The 21,189-nt window shown below is 43.6% G+C and overlaps 1 protein-coding gene across 1 annotated transcript; it reads right to left on the reverse strand.

The window, feature by feature from the left end:
* Positions 1-13,488: 13,488 nt before the first annotated feature.
* LOC140354742 (uncharacterized) lies at positions 13,489-21,031 on the reverse strand. The gene is made up of 7 exons (XM_072439972.1): positions 20,682-21,031; positions 19,567-19,824; positions 17,973-18,137; positions 16,984-17,162; positions 15,613-15,856; positions 15,065-15,242; positions 13,489-14,399 (listed from the first exon to the last, which is right to left on the reverse strand). Exons 1-7 carry the CDS (start codon positions 20,907-20,909, stop codon positions 14,224-14,226), a joined length of 1,428 nt encoding a protein of 475 aa, XP_072296073.1. The 5' UTR covers positions 20,910-21,031; the 3' UTR covers positions 13,489-14,223.
* Between the last annotated feature and the right edge of the window lie 158 nt (positions 21,032-21,189).

Raw genomic sequence — 21,189 nt, forward strand, 5'->3', positions numbered from 1 at the left:
TAAACGTAATAGTTAAGGGCAATTTATCAGACAACTGCGAAATGTCTAATCACGTGCATAAATATCTCCTTATGCTCTCAATCATCCCTTTATCATTTTCAATCAACTCTTTCTGTAGCATTTTGAATATAAATTACAAACTCAAAACATATTCAAATTTTGCATAGCTTCAAAAAAAAAAAAAAACTCTCACAATATGATTTACATTTGTCCACCTCTAATTTCGTATTCATTAAGTTTGTGCAGACACTGATGTGGTCAGTGTTGAAGAGACCACAGGCTCGGTCCATTGAAAGAAAAACTGGACTGTCCCAAAAATGAACTGAACTTTGGAACTACAAAGTCTCCACTGACAGAGGCTCTGGTTTTATGTCTGAGAGCCCTGACAACCAGACCAGAAAACAGTTGTGACCACAGACCGTAAAGTTGTGTATATACCCAAATCTAAGTCTATTTTTATTTGGTAAATACTTACTTTTATGCATGCCTTATATATGTTGCTATTATTACTCTCTATTATTTTTTCATGTTGCACCTTATCATTATCACCAAAGCAAATTCCTAGTTTATGAATTTTATTCACTGACAATGGCAATAAATCTCATTCTGACTCTAATCTCTGATATCCAAAAAGCTTGTACCGGCCGTTTTTATTTGAGTATAAGACCTGAAAAGCCATGCCTGGAACATCTTTTTTGTTTGATGCATTTGCTATTAATATTTTATTATTTATCAATGGATTTCACTCTAAAGTTACAAATCCAGCTCACTGATCCTAGTCCTGTTTTAGTCCTGTTTTAGTCCTGCTTTAGTCCTGTTTTAGTCCTGCTTTAGTCCTACTTTAGACCTGCTTTAGACCTGGTTTAGACCTGGTTATGTCCTGCTTTAGACTTGGTTTAAACCTGGTTTAGTCCTGCTTTTGTCCTGCTTTAGACCTGGTTTAGACCTAGTTAAATGCCTATTTTAGTCCTGCTTTATAAAGTAATTCATGTTGTTTACTGGCTGTTTCTGTGCAGTGTGTTATAGTAAGACATCTGCAGTTTGATTTCTTGTCAAGTTTGTTTATGTCGATGTCAATATTCCGAGTTGGAAATCATGTTTGGTTTTGGTTGGTTAATATATATATATATATATATATATATATATATATATATATATATATATATATATATATATATATATATATATATATATATATATATATATACTGTACCATGATGGTGGGAGTGTACGTGTCAACTAGTCCACTATATATATATGTATATTATATATACATATATATATTATATAATATATAATATATATATAATATACATACATATATGGTGGGCGTGTACGTGTCAACCCCGTCCACTAGAGGGTGCTAGCGTTTAAATATTCTCACACTCTTGAGCGGAAGTGCGTGACGTTCCCAGAGCACACATCCGGATAAACAAGGCAGGCGGCACCACGCTTCACCCGCTGGACTTCCTCAAATAACCTCAACCTCAAATAACCTCAACCTCGAATCCAGTAGGAGCCCTCAGAAAGCGGAGCGAGGTACACGCGCTTTGATTTACACGTCTGGACATTTTAGTTTGTGATATTTGTGCACTTTATTTTACTTTGTACAAGTTTAGAGTCGATGCAACTTAAACTAGCATATTTACTGTCAACGCACGTTCTCAATTTGCTAGGCTAATATGTGTTTCTTTTATTCTTCCCTGTGTAGTTTTCACGGTGCATTAACTACAAATGATGCTGTTTGGTGCAATAAATAAAATGTTTGAAATACACACGGCTTCAGTCGGTAAATTTGCACCCGACGTAACACTGAGAGCCAACAATAGAGGGTAAGTTCCTGATTTTCACTGGTTAATTATTGTGTATCGTCGTGTATTCCCTGTAGGATTTCGTGTATTGTCGTTGTATGGTGTATTTAACTTGCCTCCCTTGAAACCCGAATTAAGTTGTTGTGTTATTGAGGAGAAGGTTGTAATTAGGGGCCTCCTTGTTCTCTTTGCAAATGTGGAATGTTTTGAGACAATCCTTTAAAATGATTTGTGTTTCCCCAAGATCTTATGGAGGAAAACATCAAGCCGACTGCCTCTCTGAAGTCCCTGGTTCTGGTGCAAATTCTACGAAACCTCATCAACTGGGTTTTGACTATTCCCTTGAAGACAAACCTGGGATGGAAGCTGCTTTTGTGCAACAGTGCATGGGTGTCCTTTGGTTTGAAGAACACTTTGACATCTACAATGCCTGTTTGTGTGAAATCTGGGCCCTTGGAGACTGATGTGTCCAGGAAATCCACTGAGAAATAGCTAAAGGTATGTTTTATATGTATAGATGGGTCAAAGTTATCCAACCGTTGAATAAACTCTTAAAAGGTGGTTTCTGCACTCATGGTTTAATTGGGCAAGTTTCTAAAGATCTTTCCTCCCAGTCTGCCATAAAGATATTGGCATGAGCTGGGGCAAATCTCTCTCCCCTTGATCTGTAGCTATAGTTTCTCATTGAACTCAGTCATTTTTAGACGGATAGATCTCCCAAAAGTTGTAGGATTTCCTCACTTGGTCTGCTACTGTCTGGATACTTTTTGAACTTGTCACTGACTGTTTGAATTCCCCCTTTAACTGGGATATTAGTGTATAATGAATCCACATCTATAGTGAAGAATATAGCTGCAGGGCTCAGATTAAGGATTTTCACTTGTATAGCAATGCTGCTAAACAATCCGTACACTTTTTCAAATTTGCATAGCAATTTGATAATTGCAAAGCAAAACACGAACAATCAATATTTTCCATTGATGTAACAAGATTATTTATTTCAAATGTATTTGTAAATATTCTATTTAAAAAAAATACTTAACACATTTTCTAACCCTTTTAAACACAAGTTTTCAAAATAAAACGGAACACTTAAATAAAATGAATTAACATCAAGTCAAATGGCCTTATTTACAACTTTCTTCCATATCATCATCATCATCAGACCATTTGCATGAATCTCATTTACATATTAATTGTCTTTACATATCACCACCAGACTCGTCATGAAGATGAGCGGGAGGAGCCGCGCGCGCAGGGCGACGAGGGGCTTTTACGAGCACCGCGTCTCACAAATCTCACATTGTTATTGTCGTGAGTTGGCGAGACGCGGCGCTCGTGAAAGCCCCTCGTCGCCCTGCGCGCATGAGTGGCTCCTCCCGCACGCGCGGGTGGCTCCGTGCGCTCTCCCGTTTTCAGACGGGGCGATCAGCGGGACCTCGTAAAGTCAACACAGCGTCCTACATTGTGTCATGCCGTTGTTGACAATTGATTGACGAGTGATCAGTACTTTTAGGCGCTTTGGTTATACAATTGAACTCATTTTTGTATCGCAAAAGCTGCGATACAAAAGCACTTTTTTCAGACGAATGCATCGCATTTGAGAGAAATTGCGTCGCATTTTGTGATGCGATACCACTTCTTCTGAACCCTGTAGCTGCCCTCTGTATTTGGATCACTCTGTGTCATTGAAATGTTGTGTGTTCTTCAAGTTGGAGGCATGTTTGGATGCTAATGGTGCCAAATAATCAATGTATTCTGCTGTCCTTTAGGTATCACTGTTACAATCTGAGACTATTGGTCTGCCTGGTGGGATCCGTCCTGGGACCGTCCACTTCTCTGGTTCCTTGTGAATCTTTGGAAGAATCTCCAAAAAATCTCCTTATTCTGAGTTCAGGTAGTCTTTTTAAATATTTCTTCTACCTTAATGTGATCATCTTTCACATGCAGGTCCTCCAGAATGTTGGAAACCTGTGTTATGGTGTTTTTTTCTATGGGAACATAATAGGTTTTATCTGCTAGTGGTCCTTCTGCTTCCCTGATGTCGTCTTTTCTATCCATGATCACCCAGGAATTACCTTTGTCCGCTGGTTTTAGGACAATGTTTTTGTTTTCTTTGTCTCCTTTAGTTCCATTATTTCCTCCTCACTAATATTGGGTTCCTCAACTATATTTTGATCATTTTCTTTTAGTCAAATTTAAGTCCACCATTTGTTCACCACAAACGTTTATATACAGTAAAGTCCTTACCAGGTAGTATTAATTCAATATTGTTTTATTGACTTTTAGTTTTAAGGCTATGCTATATGGCTTATCTTACGATGTTTTACAATGTATATTTTTCTATAATTTTTAGCTTCCTCTCAAAGTCGGCCTACATGACGCATGCAAGGGAACATCTCATCCAGGAGGTGGTGAAGACTGAGGAGAAGAGGAAGCAGGGGCTGCAGCCAGCCCGGAGAGCAAGGCACCACGGCTTGATGCTACAAGAGACATTCTCAGGCCTGGTCTGTGAGTAGTACCTCAGCAGAAGTGCAGGTCTGCACCTACCTCTCCGAACAAACCATCTCTAAAAGAGATGAGCCACTTCACTACTGGAAAGAACGTGCTACTCAGTTCCCTCCCTGCTATTGCTGGACTCACAGTCCAGTATCTCTGTGCCCTCTGGTTGGGAAGAACAGTCTCAAATCAGATGTTGGTTTTCATCAAGAAAAATATACATTTTATTATTTAAGCCAGAAGAGTATTAAGAGTGCAGTTCTGAAAAGCACATTATGGCCTTACTTTATGACACTGTTGCACTTTCATTTAAGAAGCACTTTGCTTATTCGTTTACATGCCTGCTGGGTATTTCAAGTTGAACTGTTATTTTTATTTAATTCTTTTTTGCACTATTATTTCCTATTCAATCTACATCAAAGAAAGGTGCATTGGCTGATGCTGTAAATCAGATGACTCTGAATCGGATTGGGACACCCCTAATAATAGTCATTTTTAACATCAAATCGGACATTTACCAAATTATTCTAAAGACTAAATTACTGTTGTTGCTGTTAAAGACATGTCAGTGTGAATAATGTCCGTAAAGTTGTGAATGAAATGTAGTCATTTATTTTAAATATAAACAAACAACACAACCAGAAAGTTAAGAGCAATTGTATGCATAATTATGAATAATTCCATTGAAAAGGGCAACAAAGCCAACAAATTTAATTAACACTACAACAATACTTGAGCGTCTCTTCTCTCTGAGGAACGTGCGCCTCCAGCAGCTTCTTCTGCTGCTTCTCCCGCTGCGCGCGCTGCTTTTGTCTCACGTGTGGCTGGCCGTGCATCACGCGCTGCTGCTTCAGCTTCACGTGCTTGCTCTCCAAGCAGGCGCTGCAGCTGCTGGAGCCGCTCCTCCACCGCCTGCAGCGCCTCAGCCCTCTCCAGCATCATGAAAAGATGCGTTAAAACATCGGAAAACAGCGCCATCTACAGGGACACGATGACCGTACTTCCTCCCACGCCTCGCTCGTGGTTCTCTGCAGCCTGAGCAGGGTGTTTTCCTCCATTCTCTCTTGTGATACCTTAAAAGATAAAAGAGCATGTTACAGGACTGAACGTCTATATTTTAGAAGCTGACTAGTCAAACCATCTTTTATTGTAGAGAATTTTCAAATGTATTTCTAAGCAAGTGAAGGCGATCGAAGGCTTCTGGGGAGGAGGCAAACAATACTTCTGCCTCATGGCTGAGGCCGTCCGAGGAGCAGGTGCGGTTCGTGCTAACGTTAGCATAATTCTAAACATGCCAGGTTTAGCCAAAAAGTTCTCATCCCTGTTTTAAATGGCCCGAAAGGTGGCAAAAATAGAAAATAAAACAAACTTACTTCAAACTTATTTTCCAACTTTTCCACGATCGTCTGCGCTGGAACTGTATTTGGAGAAGGCGGAGACCTCCAAAACACGCTCCGAATGAGGCCGCGCCCTCTTGATTGTGCGCCTTCTGATTGGCTTCATTCAAAACAAATCACTTTACTAACGATGGTCGTTCTTGGAGAATAAAGATGACTCAAATATTCAAGAATCAAACGCAACTTCCAGGGACATGATGAACGTACTTCTGCCAGGGCGTCCTCCAGGCGAGCCACATTGCCATCTTTAGGTACCTTAAAGAGAAAAGAGCATGTTAAGGACTGCACGTCTATTATTTTAGAAGCAGAAACTTGCCTCTTAACTGTAGCTCTGAACCGCTTACCTCTAACTTTGAGGAAGAAGGTGGAGACAATAGAGAACACCACTCTAAATGAGGCTGCGTGCCGCACCGTCTGATTGGCTGAGAAATGAACATGGTGTCAGAAGTACTGTACACAAAAATGTGCTCAATTTTGCTCCTATTTTGCGCTCTTCTCTATTGTGCAATGTAGAAACTGAACATTTATATCCTCAGATTTAGAGCATGTATCTACATTTGGCACATCACTTAAGTAAAATATGAAGATGACAATAGCAAATTTGAATCCTGATGATTCCGTTTGTATGTGAACAGTTTGTTTCCCTCTGCAGTTGAACTCGAACACTTCCTAAACACTGTCACTTTAACCATCATTTAATCACTCACTGTTCACTCTCTGCACTACATATGTAAACTCAACTGTAAATGTGTGTACATAGCAAGCCTATTTTAATTTATCTTAGAGCCTATGTTAATTGTTCTTTTTGACTAAACATGTTTAGTTCATGTTCATCTTTTATGTTGCAACAAAGCAAGTTCCTGTGTTTGTGAATTCTGTTCATTGACAATAAACTTTTCTGTTTAAATGACTTTATTTTGTGCATTTATGTACATGTAAATTATAGTTTTACGCCAATCGAGCAATGAGATAATACAAAAACTGGAAGGTTGAATAATTCACCGTGTTCTCTTCCTGATCTGAATTATCATGATTAATGATAAGTCTCCTTGTTTAACAGTCGTGCTCTGGACAGTGTTTTGAAATAGAGATGTGTCGACTTCCATCTGAAGGAGCCGGATAAAGTCCTGCTGCTCAGATTGAAAATGACTTGGATTTGTGTGTTTTCTCTCTTTAAACGTCATGAACTCACAAACCGGCCGCAGAGCCCTGGACCGCGGCGGGAGCGCTGCTGTGAAAGCCGCTCCTCTGCAAAGCCGCCACCGCATTCTGCTCAAACACAAAGACGGAAAACACAGCGTTACAAACGAGCTCAAGGACACGTGAAAATGACGATAACTGTGGTTTTAAAAGAGGCACGGGACCTTTCCAGAGCGGAGAAAGCACCTGTCCTCTGCCGGGGGGAGGAGGAGACACGGCGAGGTCAGGGGACGCGGCCAATCAGCGCTCGCGTTTTGACTGACGCTCGGGACGTGACACAAAGCGCGGCCAATCGGAGAAGGCTTTTTGGAAACAGGCGGGACCAAGTGTCTGATCACAAAAGTGCACGCCTCCTTATACCATCACGTTAACATAAGTTCTTGTATTATTTAGAATCAACTCTTTCTGTAGCATTTTGAATATAAATTACAAACTCAAAACATATTCAAATTTTGCATAGCTTAAAAAAAAGGCCGTGGCTGCAGTGCCGCGGCCCGCGGTCAAATGGCCGCGCAGTTTCAGGAACCGCGGGACTTCTCTTATAGCGTCATGGCTAACCTTAACCCTGACCTTAACCCTAACCTTAACCTTAACCCGGCGCGGTCTAAAACGGCGCTAATAGCGTCAAATAGCGCGCGGGGCCGGCACAAAAATAACATGGCAGTTTCGCGCGCCGCGGCACTGCAGACACTCCCTAAAAAACAACAACCTCACAATATGATTCTACTCAGTGTTTGCATTTTTGTTTGATGCATTTGCTATTAACGTTTTATTAATTATCAATAGATTTCTCTCTAAAGTTACTTATCCCGCTCGGAAGCTCTTGTTTTAAAAACTAACAAACCTTTTACTGCATCTAAAACTATGACTTACCATTGAAATAGACTGAAAATCATAAACTTTCAATCAAAAGACTGCACACTGCACAAACAACGATTCATTTCCAATTACAAAACTTCAAACTTATAAGCAGAGTGTTTTATTGCTTGACCAGTGGAGAGCCGCAATGCACTAGAATTTAAATCACTTAAATACTTTCTACTCCACCATCATCCCCCACTTCTGCCACGACTCACGGACTTCTGCCCCTTCCAGCTTTGTAAGTGGATTTGTGCCTTTTAATTGTGTTATAATGGTGTAATCAAACACACCGGAAAACGGAGAAACAACCCGACACATGACGCAAAAGCCTGTTTCAGAAGAGGCAGATATTCTCGATAAAGGCCGACATTGAGCCGTGTTTGAAATGTATCGCACAAGTTTCCGGTCCGTTTCACAATCTGGGGCTGTTTGTGTGTTTGAAGACCACCGCGTTCCAGAGTTATGAAGTGGACAATCCAAGGCTTTCTTGACATCCTAAAAACATAACGGGCCACGATCTATATCTATCTCTATCTCTATCTCTATCTCTATCTCTATCTCTATCTCTATCTCTAGCTCTAGCTCTAGCTCTAGCTCTAGCTCTAGCTCTAGCTCTATAAATACAATACAATCTAAAGAAAGTGATGAGAATTGTTATAAACATATTTCTCTTAACAATGGCACATCCATATAATTGAGAAATGTACCGGTCCACAGTCTTTCTCTGGAGCAGAGACTTATCCATGCGTTTGTCTCCAGCAGATTAGACTACTGTAACGGCTGCTCACTGGCTTATCCAAACGAGCTGTAAAACAGCTGCAGTACATCCAGAACGCTGCTGCTCGAGTTCTGACCAGAACCAGGAAGTACCATCACATTAGTCCTGTGCTCAGGTCTCTGCACTGGCTCCTGTGGCTCAGAGAAGAGACTTTAAAGCAGCTTTATTTGTGTAGTCTCTATTTTTAGTCTTCATTTGTAAGTCTCTCCATGGCCTAGCACCAAAGTACATCTTGGATATGTTAGTGCCATATGAACCATCTCGGACTCTGAGGACCTCAGGGATCGGCCTCCTGCTGGTGCCCAGAGTCAGGACTAAACATGGACCGGCCTCCTGCTGGTGCCCAGAGTCAGGACTAAACATGGACCGGCCTCCTGCTGGTGCCAGAGTCAGGACTAAACATGGACCGGCCTCCTGCTGGTGCCAGAGTCGGGACTAAACATGGACCGGCCTCCTGCTGGTGCCAGAGTCAGGACTAAACATGGACCGACCTCCTGCTGGTGCCAGAGTCAGGACTAAACATGGACCGGCCTCCTGCTGGTGCCAGAGTCAGGACTAAACATGGACCGACCTCCTGCTGGTGCCAGAGTCAGGACTAAACATGGACCGGCCTCCTGCTGGTGCCAGAGTCAGGACTAAACATGGACCGGCCTCCTGCTGGTGCCCAGAGTCAGGACTAAACATGGACCGACCTCCTGCTGGTGCCAGAGTCAGGACTAAACATGGGGAATCTGCATTTCAGTTTTATTCAGCTAAAATCTGGAACAGTCTTCCTGAAGATGTGAGACAGGCTTCTACTCTGACAATGTTCAAATCTAAGCTAAAAACAGTTTTGTTTAGCTGCGCATACGACTGAAAGGATTTTTTCTTTGCACTCTTCTATTTTGTTTGCGATTTTATTAGTTTAGAAAATCAGTTGGATTGATAATTTTTAATTTAGTTAATGTTATTGTATTTCTGTTTCTGTAATTTCTTTGTGATTTGAATGCATTTTTCCTGCTGTGTGAAGCACTTTGAATTGCCTTGTGTATGAAATGTGCTCTACAAATAAACTTGCCTTGCCTTTCTATGGTTCTCCTTCCTTGGCATTAAGTGACATTTTTGTAGATATACAGCCTACACTTGTTTCCGATTGATAAAAAACAAACATACATATGTAGTGCAGCCTCTGGGTCTGTAAATTCACCTTACTCAAGGGCTGTGGGCTTGGAAGTTGTTGTTGTTATTATTATTATTATTATTTGCAGTTTACAAATGTTCCCTACTACTGGCTGCTCATGGCATTATCAATCCAGTGATAACAAGTATTATTCTGTTTGCAAAGTTACAACCCAACTTCAGTCTCAAATGGCACTCTCAGCTGTGACCAGTGTGACAAGACTTTTTCTACATTAGAAGCACTGAAAAAACAATCATATCCATAAGGTTGATTGGCCACAAGAAAGTGATCAGTGTGGAAATACACAAAATTACAAACGTCACAAAAATAAAAAGACGATATAAACATGTGACCAGTGTGATAAGGCCTTTAAAACAGCATCTGTCCTCTCCGTTTCACAACTGGATCCACACAGGAGGAAGACTATACAACAGTGATCAGTGTGGGAAGGAATTCAGAGAGTCTGGAGCTCTTAAAGGCGCAATGGACGATTTGAGAATGCAGGCGGAAGTGCCCGTGCAGACTGATACAACACACACATGCGTTAGTTTATTAGCGCGATGGATCGCATCATCTCTCGTCTCCCGTAGATTTCCGTCTTCTTCTGAGCCAGCTCGAACTGTATTTCTCCGTCTTCATTTTGCCCCGTACACTGAGGGAACTATATTATGATAGATCGATGCGCTTAGACACACGGAAACGTGGGACGAGCCGCATGAGGCTGCAGGTGAGCGGTAGGTGAGTTTTATGATTGATACGTGGCAGGACTAATCGGCCGTCCACGCCACGAGGAAATAATGAAAATCCACTGTGGAGAAAAGTCACACAAGTGTGATCAATGTGGAAACAGGTTTTCTACAGCAACGTTCCTCAAAATCCACACCAGAGTCCACACAGGAGTAAGTTATAGTCTAAGTTATCATGAAAATCCACAGTGGATAAAAGTCACACAAAAGTGTGCTCAGTGTGGAAAGGCCTTCACTTCATCCAATGGTCTCAAATCTCACATGATAGCCCACACTAGTGATAAAATGTGCAGCTGTATTTGTGGCAAGCGATTCAAAAGGGCAGAGTCTCTCAAAGAACATGAGCATTCACACGGGAGAAAAAACATTTGAGTATGACCCGTGTTGAAAAATGTTCAGAAGCAAAAAAATGCTTTCACTTCACAAAGTTGTCCACACTGAAAAGTAGCCATATAAATGTGACCAATGTGTTAAGGCATTCAGGCGATCAGAGCACCTCTCCGTGCACTACAGAATCCACACAGGAGAAAAACCATACAGCTGTGACCAGTGTGGGGAAAAATTTACAAGAAAATGTTCATATAAAAGTCACTTAACAATCCACACTGGCAAAAAACCTTGTAGATGTGACTATTGTGAGAAGCGTTGTCGGACATCATCAGAGCTCTCAGTGCACCGTCAGACTCACACAGGAGAGAGACCATACAACTGTGATCAGTGTGTGAAGGAATTCACACACTCCCTTAGTTATCATATGAAAATCCACTGTGGAGAAAAGCCACAGAAGTGTGCTCAGTGTGGAAAGAAGTTTTCTACAGCAACGTACCTCAAAATCAACAGTAAAGTGAAGCTATTTGAATGTGACCAACGTGAGAAAAAAATGTATATCGATGAAACAATACAGTACATAGTAAAGAGAAACTATTCAAATGTGAGGTCGGATCATGCTGAGGTCAGATCATGTGAACCTAAAGTCAGACTCAAAAAGCTGGAGATCAGGCTCCAGAGTCCAGATTGTGGAACCAGTGTAGCTCGAGATACCGTTTTTTTCAAACTGCCAGGCAAAGTTAATTTTAGATGTACTTTTTGTACTTCCTTTCTGTGATTATTGTCTGTGCACTGAAAGTTTTGAAGTTTATTTGAAAATTCATTGTTTTCAAAAAACTTGATGTTTCTTTATCTATTCCTATCTATCTATTTTACCAAATAGAACTGACCTGAGATTCAAGGTCTGATTTCAAAAGGAATACGTCCCAGTGGAGAACAAAATCACAACACCATGTCAAAGTGGCCAATATTCACAAGGAAATGTAAAGCGTGGCACCAGGAGGCAAACCACTATCACGTTTCTGAGACTGTCCTGTCGCTCAGAAATATTGGACTGAAGTTCACAATGCACATGACATTCAGACTTAATTTTGAAATGGAAAAATTTGATAAACCTTTGGATTAGACGGAACTGAAAAAAAAAAACTTTGGTTGAGGATGATGAATAATGTGCCAATACAAGATTACCAACATTCTTTAAATATTTATATACATAAACAAATACAACTTAAAAAAAACAAAAGGACAAAAGCCATGTAATTCCATATGCATGCCCTATGATGCAGACAACCCACCCAAGGCACTGTCCACTAGGGCATTTCACGATCTCACGTTACAATACCGATACTGGGTCCATGATACAACACCCATCTCTATACTCTGAGCGTCATACATTACGTGTCCTGATACAGGTTTTCCCTTGACTGGTGCCTACTACTTTATGTTTTGATTTAAAATAACAAAATGCATTGTAATTCCATGTTCACAATATCTTTACTATCAGAATCTGACCAACTGCCCTACTGGACCCAAACTGTCATGTGATCTTACGTGTGCTGGACCCAAACTGTCATGTGATCTTACGTGTGCTGGACCCAAACTGTCATGTGATCTTACGTGTGCTGGACCCAAACTGTCATGTGATCTTACGTGTGCTGGACCCAAACTGTCATGTGATCTTACGTGTGCTGGACCCAAACTGTCATGTGATCTTACGTGTGCTGGACCCAAACTGTCATGTGATGTCAGCTGTGTTCGACTGGCCTGTGTCGGGATGAGAGACAGTAATGGTAATGGGTCCAGGGACAGTGCTGAGGGCTGGGCTGAGCAGAAGAAGGAAGTGTTCTTACGTGTACTGGACTCAAACTGTCATGTGATCTTACGTGTGCTGGACCCAAACTGTCATGTGATCTTACATGTACTGGACCCAAACTGTCATGTGATCTTACGTGTGCTGGACCCAAACTGTCATGTGATCTTACGTGTGCTGGACCCAAACTGTCATGTGATCTTACATGTACTGGACCCAAACTGTCATGTGATGTCAGCTGTGTTCGACTGGCCTGTGTCGGGATGAGAGACAGTAATGGTAATGGGTCCAGGGACAGTGCTGAGGGCTGGGCTGAGCAGAAGAAGGAAGTGTTCTTACGTGTACTGGACTCAAACTGTCATGTGATCTTACATGTACTGGACTCAAACTGTCATGTGATCTTACGTGTACTGGACTCAAACTGTCACATGATCTAACACGTGCTGGACTCAAACTGTCATGTGATCTTACGTGTGCTGGACCCAAACTGTCATGTGATGTCAGCTGTGTTCGACTGGCCTGTGTCGGGATGAGAGACAGTAATGGTAATGGGTCCAGGGACAGTGCTGAGGGCTGGGCTGAGCAGAAGAAGGAAGTGTTCTTACGTGTACTGGACTCAAACTGTCATGTGATCTTACGTGTACTGGACTCAAACTGTCACATGATCTAACACGTGCTGGACTCAAACTGTCACGTGATCTTGCGGGTGCTGTGTCCATCTGCAGTTGATCGTTTTTTTCCCACTTTATTTCAAATGTAAATTATTCTGAATAAATGAATTTAAACCAGAAATCATGTTTTTTATTTACAAATCTGTGTTAATGTTCAAAATGACCATGACAACTTTTACATTGCTAAAAAAAAGAAAAGAATGAGACACAAACAATGTAAATCAAAGGAGGGCAAGATGCGTGTCATTTTGTGAGTTTGTGTCCTGACAAACAGGAAACGGGAAACAGGATGCTGATGCTCAAAGGCTAAGAATAGGTCAAGTTAACAGCATTTTTAGAATCTGTGATCCTAGACGGAAGGGGCCAATTCAAATTTTTCTTTAAAGAAATAACAAAAACACTTTTATTAGCGGTTGGATCTACAGGCTCACCACATTATTAGGGCTAATCTTAACCTGTGACATTACAAAACAAAAATAATGTAATTTTCAACAGAAATTAAGAGCAGTTTATCTAACAGCACCAAGTGGTCTTATACTAGCTCTGATTTAGAGTCGGACCATTCTAAAACGGTCCAGACTTTTCCAATTGCCTTTTTCAGTTGATAGTATCGAGTATCTTTGCACTTAATTTCAGTGTAAAACGTTACTTTGTTTTTAGCGTCGCTTTTGTTGTCTGTCCGACATTTGAAAGGTTCATCCGTTTTAATTCCAGTCTTTTCTCAATATCATATCGAGGAGTACAACACTGAGATGTTAGGAAAGCGGTTTAAATTCACTACAGTTTTTGTTTCAAATGGACTCACATTGTAACCATTGACCAAATAACTGCAATCTGACAATGAACTCAAACCTCGTTGAGACTCTTGTAACGTCACGTGAAAACCCTGATCGAGGAATTGGATTTAAATGGGGGAAACCATGAGGGGCGGGGCAAAGTCCGGTGTGAAGTCCGATGGGCGTGGCTACGGGTCGCCATGTTCGTGTAACAGACCCAACCGAACGACGACGACTCTGCCTTTTTTGTTCTCGACAGTCTCTTCCTCGTCTGAGCGATGTTTACGCTTATTCCTCCTCCTCCTCCTTCGCTTGGACTCGTCTTCCTCCAGCTCCTCCTCCAGCTCCTCCTCGACTTCATCCACTGAAGATGCAAAAGAGTTCAGCGTTTACACTCGCGGAAGATTTTAAAATGTGAGAATGCCATCGTTTTCTGCATCTTTTTTTTTTTTAATGTCGATTGAACTGTCGTTAAAGTTTAAAAGTAACTATAGCTCTGCGTCGGACCATTTTATGTGACGCATCATTGCATTCTTGTGTTTGATCATTGTGGTTTCCCAGAGCAAAACTACTTAAGTCCAAAAATGATAATTTTGTTTCGTGAAGAATTCTGAAATAACGTGATACTGAATTTGGTCTTGCAATTGAATGTGATCGTTTCATCTTCAGCTTTATTTAAGCACGTTTGGCAGTTCTGGGTGGAGCCAAGTCTTAACTTTTCCACCTAGGCTAGTCCTTGTTGGATCAACACTGCCATCTGGTGGTGAAAAGTATCCTATATTTCATTTTTTTAGCTATTTTGTTTCTATACATTCATTTTAAGTCTCTGTTCTATGTATGTGCAAATGTTCTAAATACAAGGTTTCCAATCACTACAGGGGGGTTTACATGTGCAGAGAATATTATTTTATTTAACTCATTGCATGCTTAGTCATTTGTGACCGTTCAAACTGTAGTTTTGATGGGTTTTCAATCAATCTTGCACCTTAAATACACTTTAAACACCAATGCATTTGAAAGGCCCTGTACCTGTCACTCCAGTCTCCGTTCGCTCAGCGTCGGACTCAGTCTCGTCTTCGTCGCTCAGTATCGGACACAGTATCGTCTCCACCTCGTCGCTCCCCTCCTGCTCCTCCACATCCGGGGTTTGCTCGGCTTTGAGCTGCTCCTCTTTCAGCCTCTGACCGAAACGACTGTTTGACAAAAGCTACAACAAAACAAACCACAGCAGACTAGCGTCAGAGTTGAGGTGATGTTTGCGTGCCGAGGACAGAAGGCAGAGGACAGAGGGCAAAGGGCAGAGTGCAGAGGACAGAGGGCAGAGGGCAGAGGGCAGAGGGCAGAGGGCAAAGGGCAGAGTGCAGAGGACAGAGGGCAGAGGGCAGAAGGCAGAGGGCAGTGGACAGAGGGCAGTGGACAGAGGGCAGAGTGAAGAGGGCAGTAGACAGAGTGTAGAAAGCAGAGGGCAGAGGGCAGAGTGCAGTAGACAGAGTGTAGAAAGCAGAGGGCAGAGTGCAGTAGACAGAGTGTAGAGAGCAGAGGGCAGAGGACTCAGGTTGGATGTTTGGGACACTCACCCTCCCCCGTCTCCCCTGCAGCAGCCGGAGCAGCAGCAGCCTCACTGTGTCCTTGTTCTGACAGAGGCCCAGAGCGTTGAGGGAGTCCAGCCCGGACCCGGACAGTCCCTGCAGTCTGAGCTCCGCCCCCAGAGACGCCTGCACAAAGTTGTTCTTGTAAACGTTTCTGGAGAAGAGCGGGATGGACAAAGCGGTCACGATGCGCCGGTCCAACAGAGCGCTGGCCTGCTCCTCGGACAAGATCCTACAGACACAAGGAGGGAACATTGCTCTCAAATCAATTCAAATCTTTTTCCCAAACAGCAGCGGCTGGATATTTTTACTGCGTCTCTCACCTGGATGTCACAATGTAACAATTACAAGCTATTTCAGATACTTCTCTCACCTCAGATTAACAGTTTAGTGCTTCAGAAATCCGCAATGTTTTCAGTCTGTTTCAGTGTGAGACAGTTTATCTGCAGCCGGCCCAGTCACCGGCCCAGTCACCGGCCCAGTCCCCGTCCCGGGCCCAGTCCCCAGGCCCAGTCCCCGGCCCAGGCCCAGTCACCGGGCCCAGTCCCCAGGCCCAGTCCCCGGCCCAGGCCCAGTCACCGGGCCCAGTCCCCGGCCCAGTCACTGGCCCAGGCCCAGGCCCAGTCCCAGGCCCAGGCTCAGGCCCAGGCCCAGTCCCAATCCCCGGCCCAGTCACCGGCCCAGTCCCAATCCCCGGCCCAGTCACCGGCCCAGTCACCGGCCCAGGCCCAGTCCCAGGCCCAGTCCCAGGCCCAGTCCCCAGCCCAGGCCCCGGCCCAGGCCCAGTCACCGGGCCCAGTCCCCGGCCCAGGCCCAGTCACCGGGCCCAGTCCCCGGCCCAGTCACCGGCCCAGTCCCAGTCCCAGTCCCAGGCCCAGTCTAAGTCCCAGTCCCAGGCCCAGTCCCAGGCCCAGTCCCAGTCCCAGTCCCAGTCCCAATCCCCGGCCCAGTCCCAATCCCCGGCCCAGTCCCAATCCCCGGCCCAGTCCCAGGCCCAGTCACCGGCCCAGGCCCAGTCACCGGGCCCAGTCCCAGTCACCGGGCCCAGTCCCAATCCCCGGCCCAGTCCCAATCCCCGGCCCAGTCAACGGCCCAGTCCCAATCCCCGGCCCAGTCCCAGGCCCAGTCCCAGTCACCGGCCCAGTCCCAGGCCCAGTCCCAGGCCCAGTCCCAATCCCCGGCCCAGTCACCGGCCCAGTCCCAATCACCGGCCCAGTCCCCGGCCCAGTCCCCCAGTCATAATAATTGACAATTACAGCACCATCGTGAAGGGAAAACTCAAGCCTCAGCTTTACGTCAAACAAAGACAAGGCTGAAATTGACCCATATTTTTGACTGACAGGTGCAGGACAAACTCACTGGCTGCTCTTGGCGACGGCGGCGGCGTCAGGAAACATGGCTCTGATGCAGTGTGTGACGAGCGGCGCCTTCTCTTGAGCCCAGTTCAAACAGCGTCGCCATGGAAACATCGACATCGGCTTCGAGCTCGCAACTTTCTGATGGAACGGGCTTCCGTGCTGCCGCGACAGCGCCTTCATCTGGAGGGAAGGGGAATGGCAAAGTGAATGTTGATTGTGGACTAATAAATGGACTAAAAATAATGAAATGATTCAATGCCAATTGAATTATTATTTTAGAAGATGGCACACAAGACAACATGTGAAGAACGAGGGCTGGAGGGTCTATAACAAATATATCATTATTTCATACGCTTTCAAATAGGGCTGAACAGTTTTGGAAATAAATCAACTTTTGGGCAAGCGCTGCCCGTTGATGATCATCGTGATTATTTATGTCACAATATAACTGCAAGAACTAAACATTATAACCATGACAAGTGTTTTTAACTGGCTGTTTTTGTCACATTGACTTTCACAAAGCTGGTCACAAACATGAGGAAAAGTAACGTGTCATGTTCTCATTAATTGTGAATAATCATTAAATTGTGATGTGAAGTTTTTCCAACAGTCCCAAGACATAAGAGATAGAAACATAATTTCTTCTTGGTTCGTTTTTTTTTAAGTATCAGTACTAAATTAGTATCCGACTTTGATGCTTTTGACAACCACGTGACGATGTGATCTTTCATTGCAGAGCTGAAAATTTGGAGAACTGTCCTACTGTGCGTCTGTAAGGGTTAATGTTGTCCAATGTCATGTGTTTATCTAGCTTAGGATAATGGATGGCATGTTGCTTTGGTTTACGTTGAGAGCGTGACTTGTTCTAATTCAAATAAGCGATCAAAATAATAGCCATAAAACTAGTAATAATTGTGATTAATTTGTCAGCCCTGGTCCAAACCATCTCAATTGGGGAACGTTCCCTCTCAAATAGTGAACTGGCGTCACCTCTAGTTTGAGTTGCTGGCTGATAAAGTCCATCATGGGTTTTCTTGCTCCTCTGGCGGACCACAGAACTCTGAAGGCCGACTTGTAACGCGACTGGTTCATCAGGAAGACCGCTCTCGACTTCTTCCCCACTCGCTTTTCTTTGGGGCGGGACTCGGGCTCCGGCTGCAAGACATTCCCAAACTGCATTTCTTACTGTTCGGCGTGTGACATTTGCGTCGTAAAAGACTTAATAGACACAGATGCTGCCACTGTAACCGTATGGTTATACATTCAGACGGAAACTTTATCTCTACACAATCTCTGTCCGTTTCATTTACGTTTATTTGCTCTGGTCTGTTTCCTCAAAACTACTGCCAAATCTATATTTTTTGTAGTGACAGCTCAATAGGTTGAACAGTTTTGTTGGACTTTTTGTTTCATAATTTTATTTTATTTGTTTTGCCATCGTGCTTTTTAAAATAATTATTAAAGGCGTAATGGACAATTTTTCGGCGATTTGAGAACTCAGGCGGAAGTGCTCATGTGCACTCCCCCGTGCAGACTGATACAACACACACATGCGTTTGTTTATTAGCGTGATGGATCACATCTAACGTCTCCCGTAGATTTCCGTCTTCTTATGAGTCAGCTCGAACAGTCTTTCTCAGTCTTCATTTTGTCCCGTACACTGAGGGAACTATATTATGATAGATCCATGCGCTTAGACACGTGGAAACGTGCTGCTCTCCAGGGGACGAGCCACACGCGGCTGCAGGTGAGCGGTAGGTGCGTTTTATGATTGATACGTGGCAGGACTAATCGGCCGTCCACGCCACGAGGAAATTAGACTCAGATTTGGGCCATTCAACCTTTAATATGTTTTTAATTATATGGTCGTGTTTCTTGTTTTATGTTTCTATTTTTCAAACAATTTATGAATAAATAAATAATAAACCATAAAATGAGTACTCATTCCGTCAATTAAAATAAAAAAGGCTCCAGACCACTGCAATGTCCGGGAACTAGGGCTGCAACGATAACTCGAGTAAAACTAATAAAAAAAGCTTTGATTATTATTTTATTGCCTCGATGATTTGCTTAATTTACATATTTAATTAAAAACATGTGAGCGCACAGAAGGTCTTGTGGCACTTTTGTTTCACACAGAGCTTTTTCCGCTCGGACCTGCAGCAACTAAAGCACAACAGAGAGAGAGCACCCCAGAACCTGCGTCCTCGCCCCGCCACCGCGGACCCTCGCTCCACACTTTTACGGTCCCCCGTGCTCCCCCGCACAACAACTCTATTTCCCAGTCACACTTGTACGTTTAAAACACGCCGGAGGACTGCGACCATTTCAGTAATGGGATGCAATGACACAGAGGCCAAAGTGAACGGCACATGGAGCAAACGCCGCAAAAAAGCAAAATTCAGCCACTACTAAATGAATAACAGAACACACAGAAGAAAGAATCGATAGATTACTAAAATAATATAGCTGCAGCCCTACCAGGAACAAAGATAGATATTTGTGGGTTCTTTCCAGCAGCTCCAAAATGGACTGGATTTTCTTGAGGGAGCTGCAGAACCAGTGTTAAGCCCTATGTCGGTACCTGTGTTGAGTGCATAGGTCTGGTCCACAGAGTCCTCTTGCCACACTGACGCTTCCTGTATTTGCTGCGTATGAGCTGGGCACAAGTCTCACACATGAAGCTAGTGTCCTGGAGCTCTTCTGCGACCTGAGGAAAGGTCCAGCGTGCCGTCTCCACGTTGGTGAAGGTGCTCAGGGCACGACGGTTAAAGCGTCGCCCTTGACGCTCAAACTTCACCCGACACCCAGTGCAGCGCTCATCCTCAGCGCGGGACGACAACTGCGCAACAGAAGGAGTGACATTTAGAGGACAATTCAAATAAATAAATTACATCAAATGCGACTACTCAATACTGAATTGTTCAGTACAAACTTAACAATACAATCCATGAAATGAAAACCTTTCCAGATATTTGTTTTTGTTCTTCTGAGGCCTATTATTATATGTAACAATTGAATGAATATTATTGACCCTGGTTTCAAGACAAAAATGATCATTTCATCCCTGATAGTGACAATAAATTGTTCATTGGAACAGTAATAACTGAATTGTGAAATAACAATGATAATGTTTTAATTATATTTGAGCCCTATCCAGGCAAAGACTCAATTATGACTATGACTTTAAAACGTTTGAGCTTGTTAACCACGTTACAATAGTTTTCCGTTGTTATATTCTTTCTCAGGTTATTTTGTTATATTCATGTATGTTTATAACCCTATTTTGTCCTGCATTTGAGGCACGAGTGCTCAGACAATAACTGTTTTCACCTATAACCTATCACTGTCCAATATACTGTATTTAGGTGTAATTATTTTAACAATTAAGACTGATTCATGCATGTTCGGTTGAAAAATGTTCAGACTTAGCCCTACACAAAAACACAAAACGCTGCTTGCACAACTGTTCTGCAGTTCTGAACGGGAAATCACAATTGTCATCTCAATTCCGAGCCATTTTATATAAATCATACATTTAAACATTGAACAAAATCTAAGAGGGTGATGTACTTTTGTTGTAGTTCAACATTAGATTCCGGGTTAGCATAATAAAACGAGCCCTTTAATGCTTTAAAGACCCTGCAGCGACCTGGAAATAAGGAACATTCACACCAACTCCATTCTCTAGTCTCTGACCGTATTAAAGTTGAGCTTTTTCTTGCTTCTCCTCTTCCCTTGGCCCTGGGGCCCTTCCCCGCAGCACACCACCTCGGCCCCGACCACAGGAGTGCAGTCGGCCGCCGGAGACACTGCCTCGTCCCGGTCCTTCAGCTCCACTTCCCCCGCCGCCGCGGCTCGGTCCCACTCTCCGGGAGCCGCCGCCGCCGCCGCCGCTGCTCCGGTCGCGCTGCTCTCCGTCTCCATCACAAACAGAGCATCGCCGTTTGATTACGAGTCTTAAAACAGTGCGCGGGAGGGTCAACGTCCTGCGGTCGGAGTGTCACCGACGCGGGCGCGCTGAAATGTCAAAGAAAACGTACAGAACGGGAAAGAAAGTGTCCAAATGTGTCTAAACAGGAAGTGGAAACTGGGTAAACACTGGAGTTCGCGGTGAAGGAAACAGCGAGGTCCGACCCGACAGCGCCCCCCAGCTGCGGGAGGACACACGCGCACGCGGACATCGGAGCGGAGAGTTGTCGCCACC

Source organism: Eucyclogobius newberryi, unplaced genomic scaffold (genome assembly GCF_026437365.1).
Source record: "Eucyclogobius newberryi isolate DKJ021-1_F unplaced genomic scaffold, fEucNew1.0.hap1 SCAF_11, whole genome shotgun sequence".
Taxonomy (NCBI): domain Eukaryota; kingdom Metazoa; phylum Chordata; class Actinopteri; order Gobiiformes; family Gobiidae; genus Eucyclogobius; species Eucyclogobius newberryi.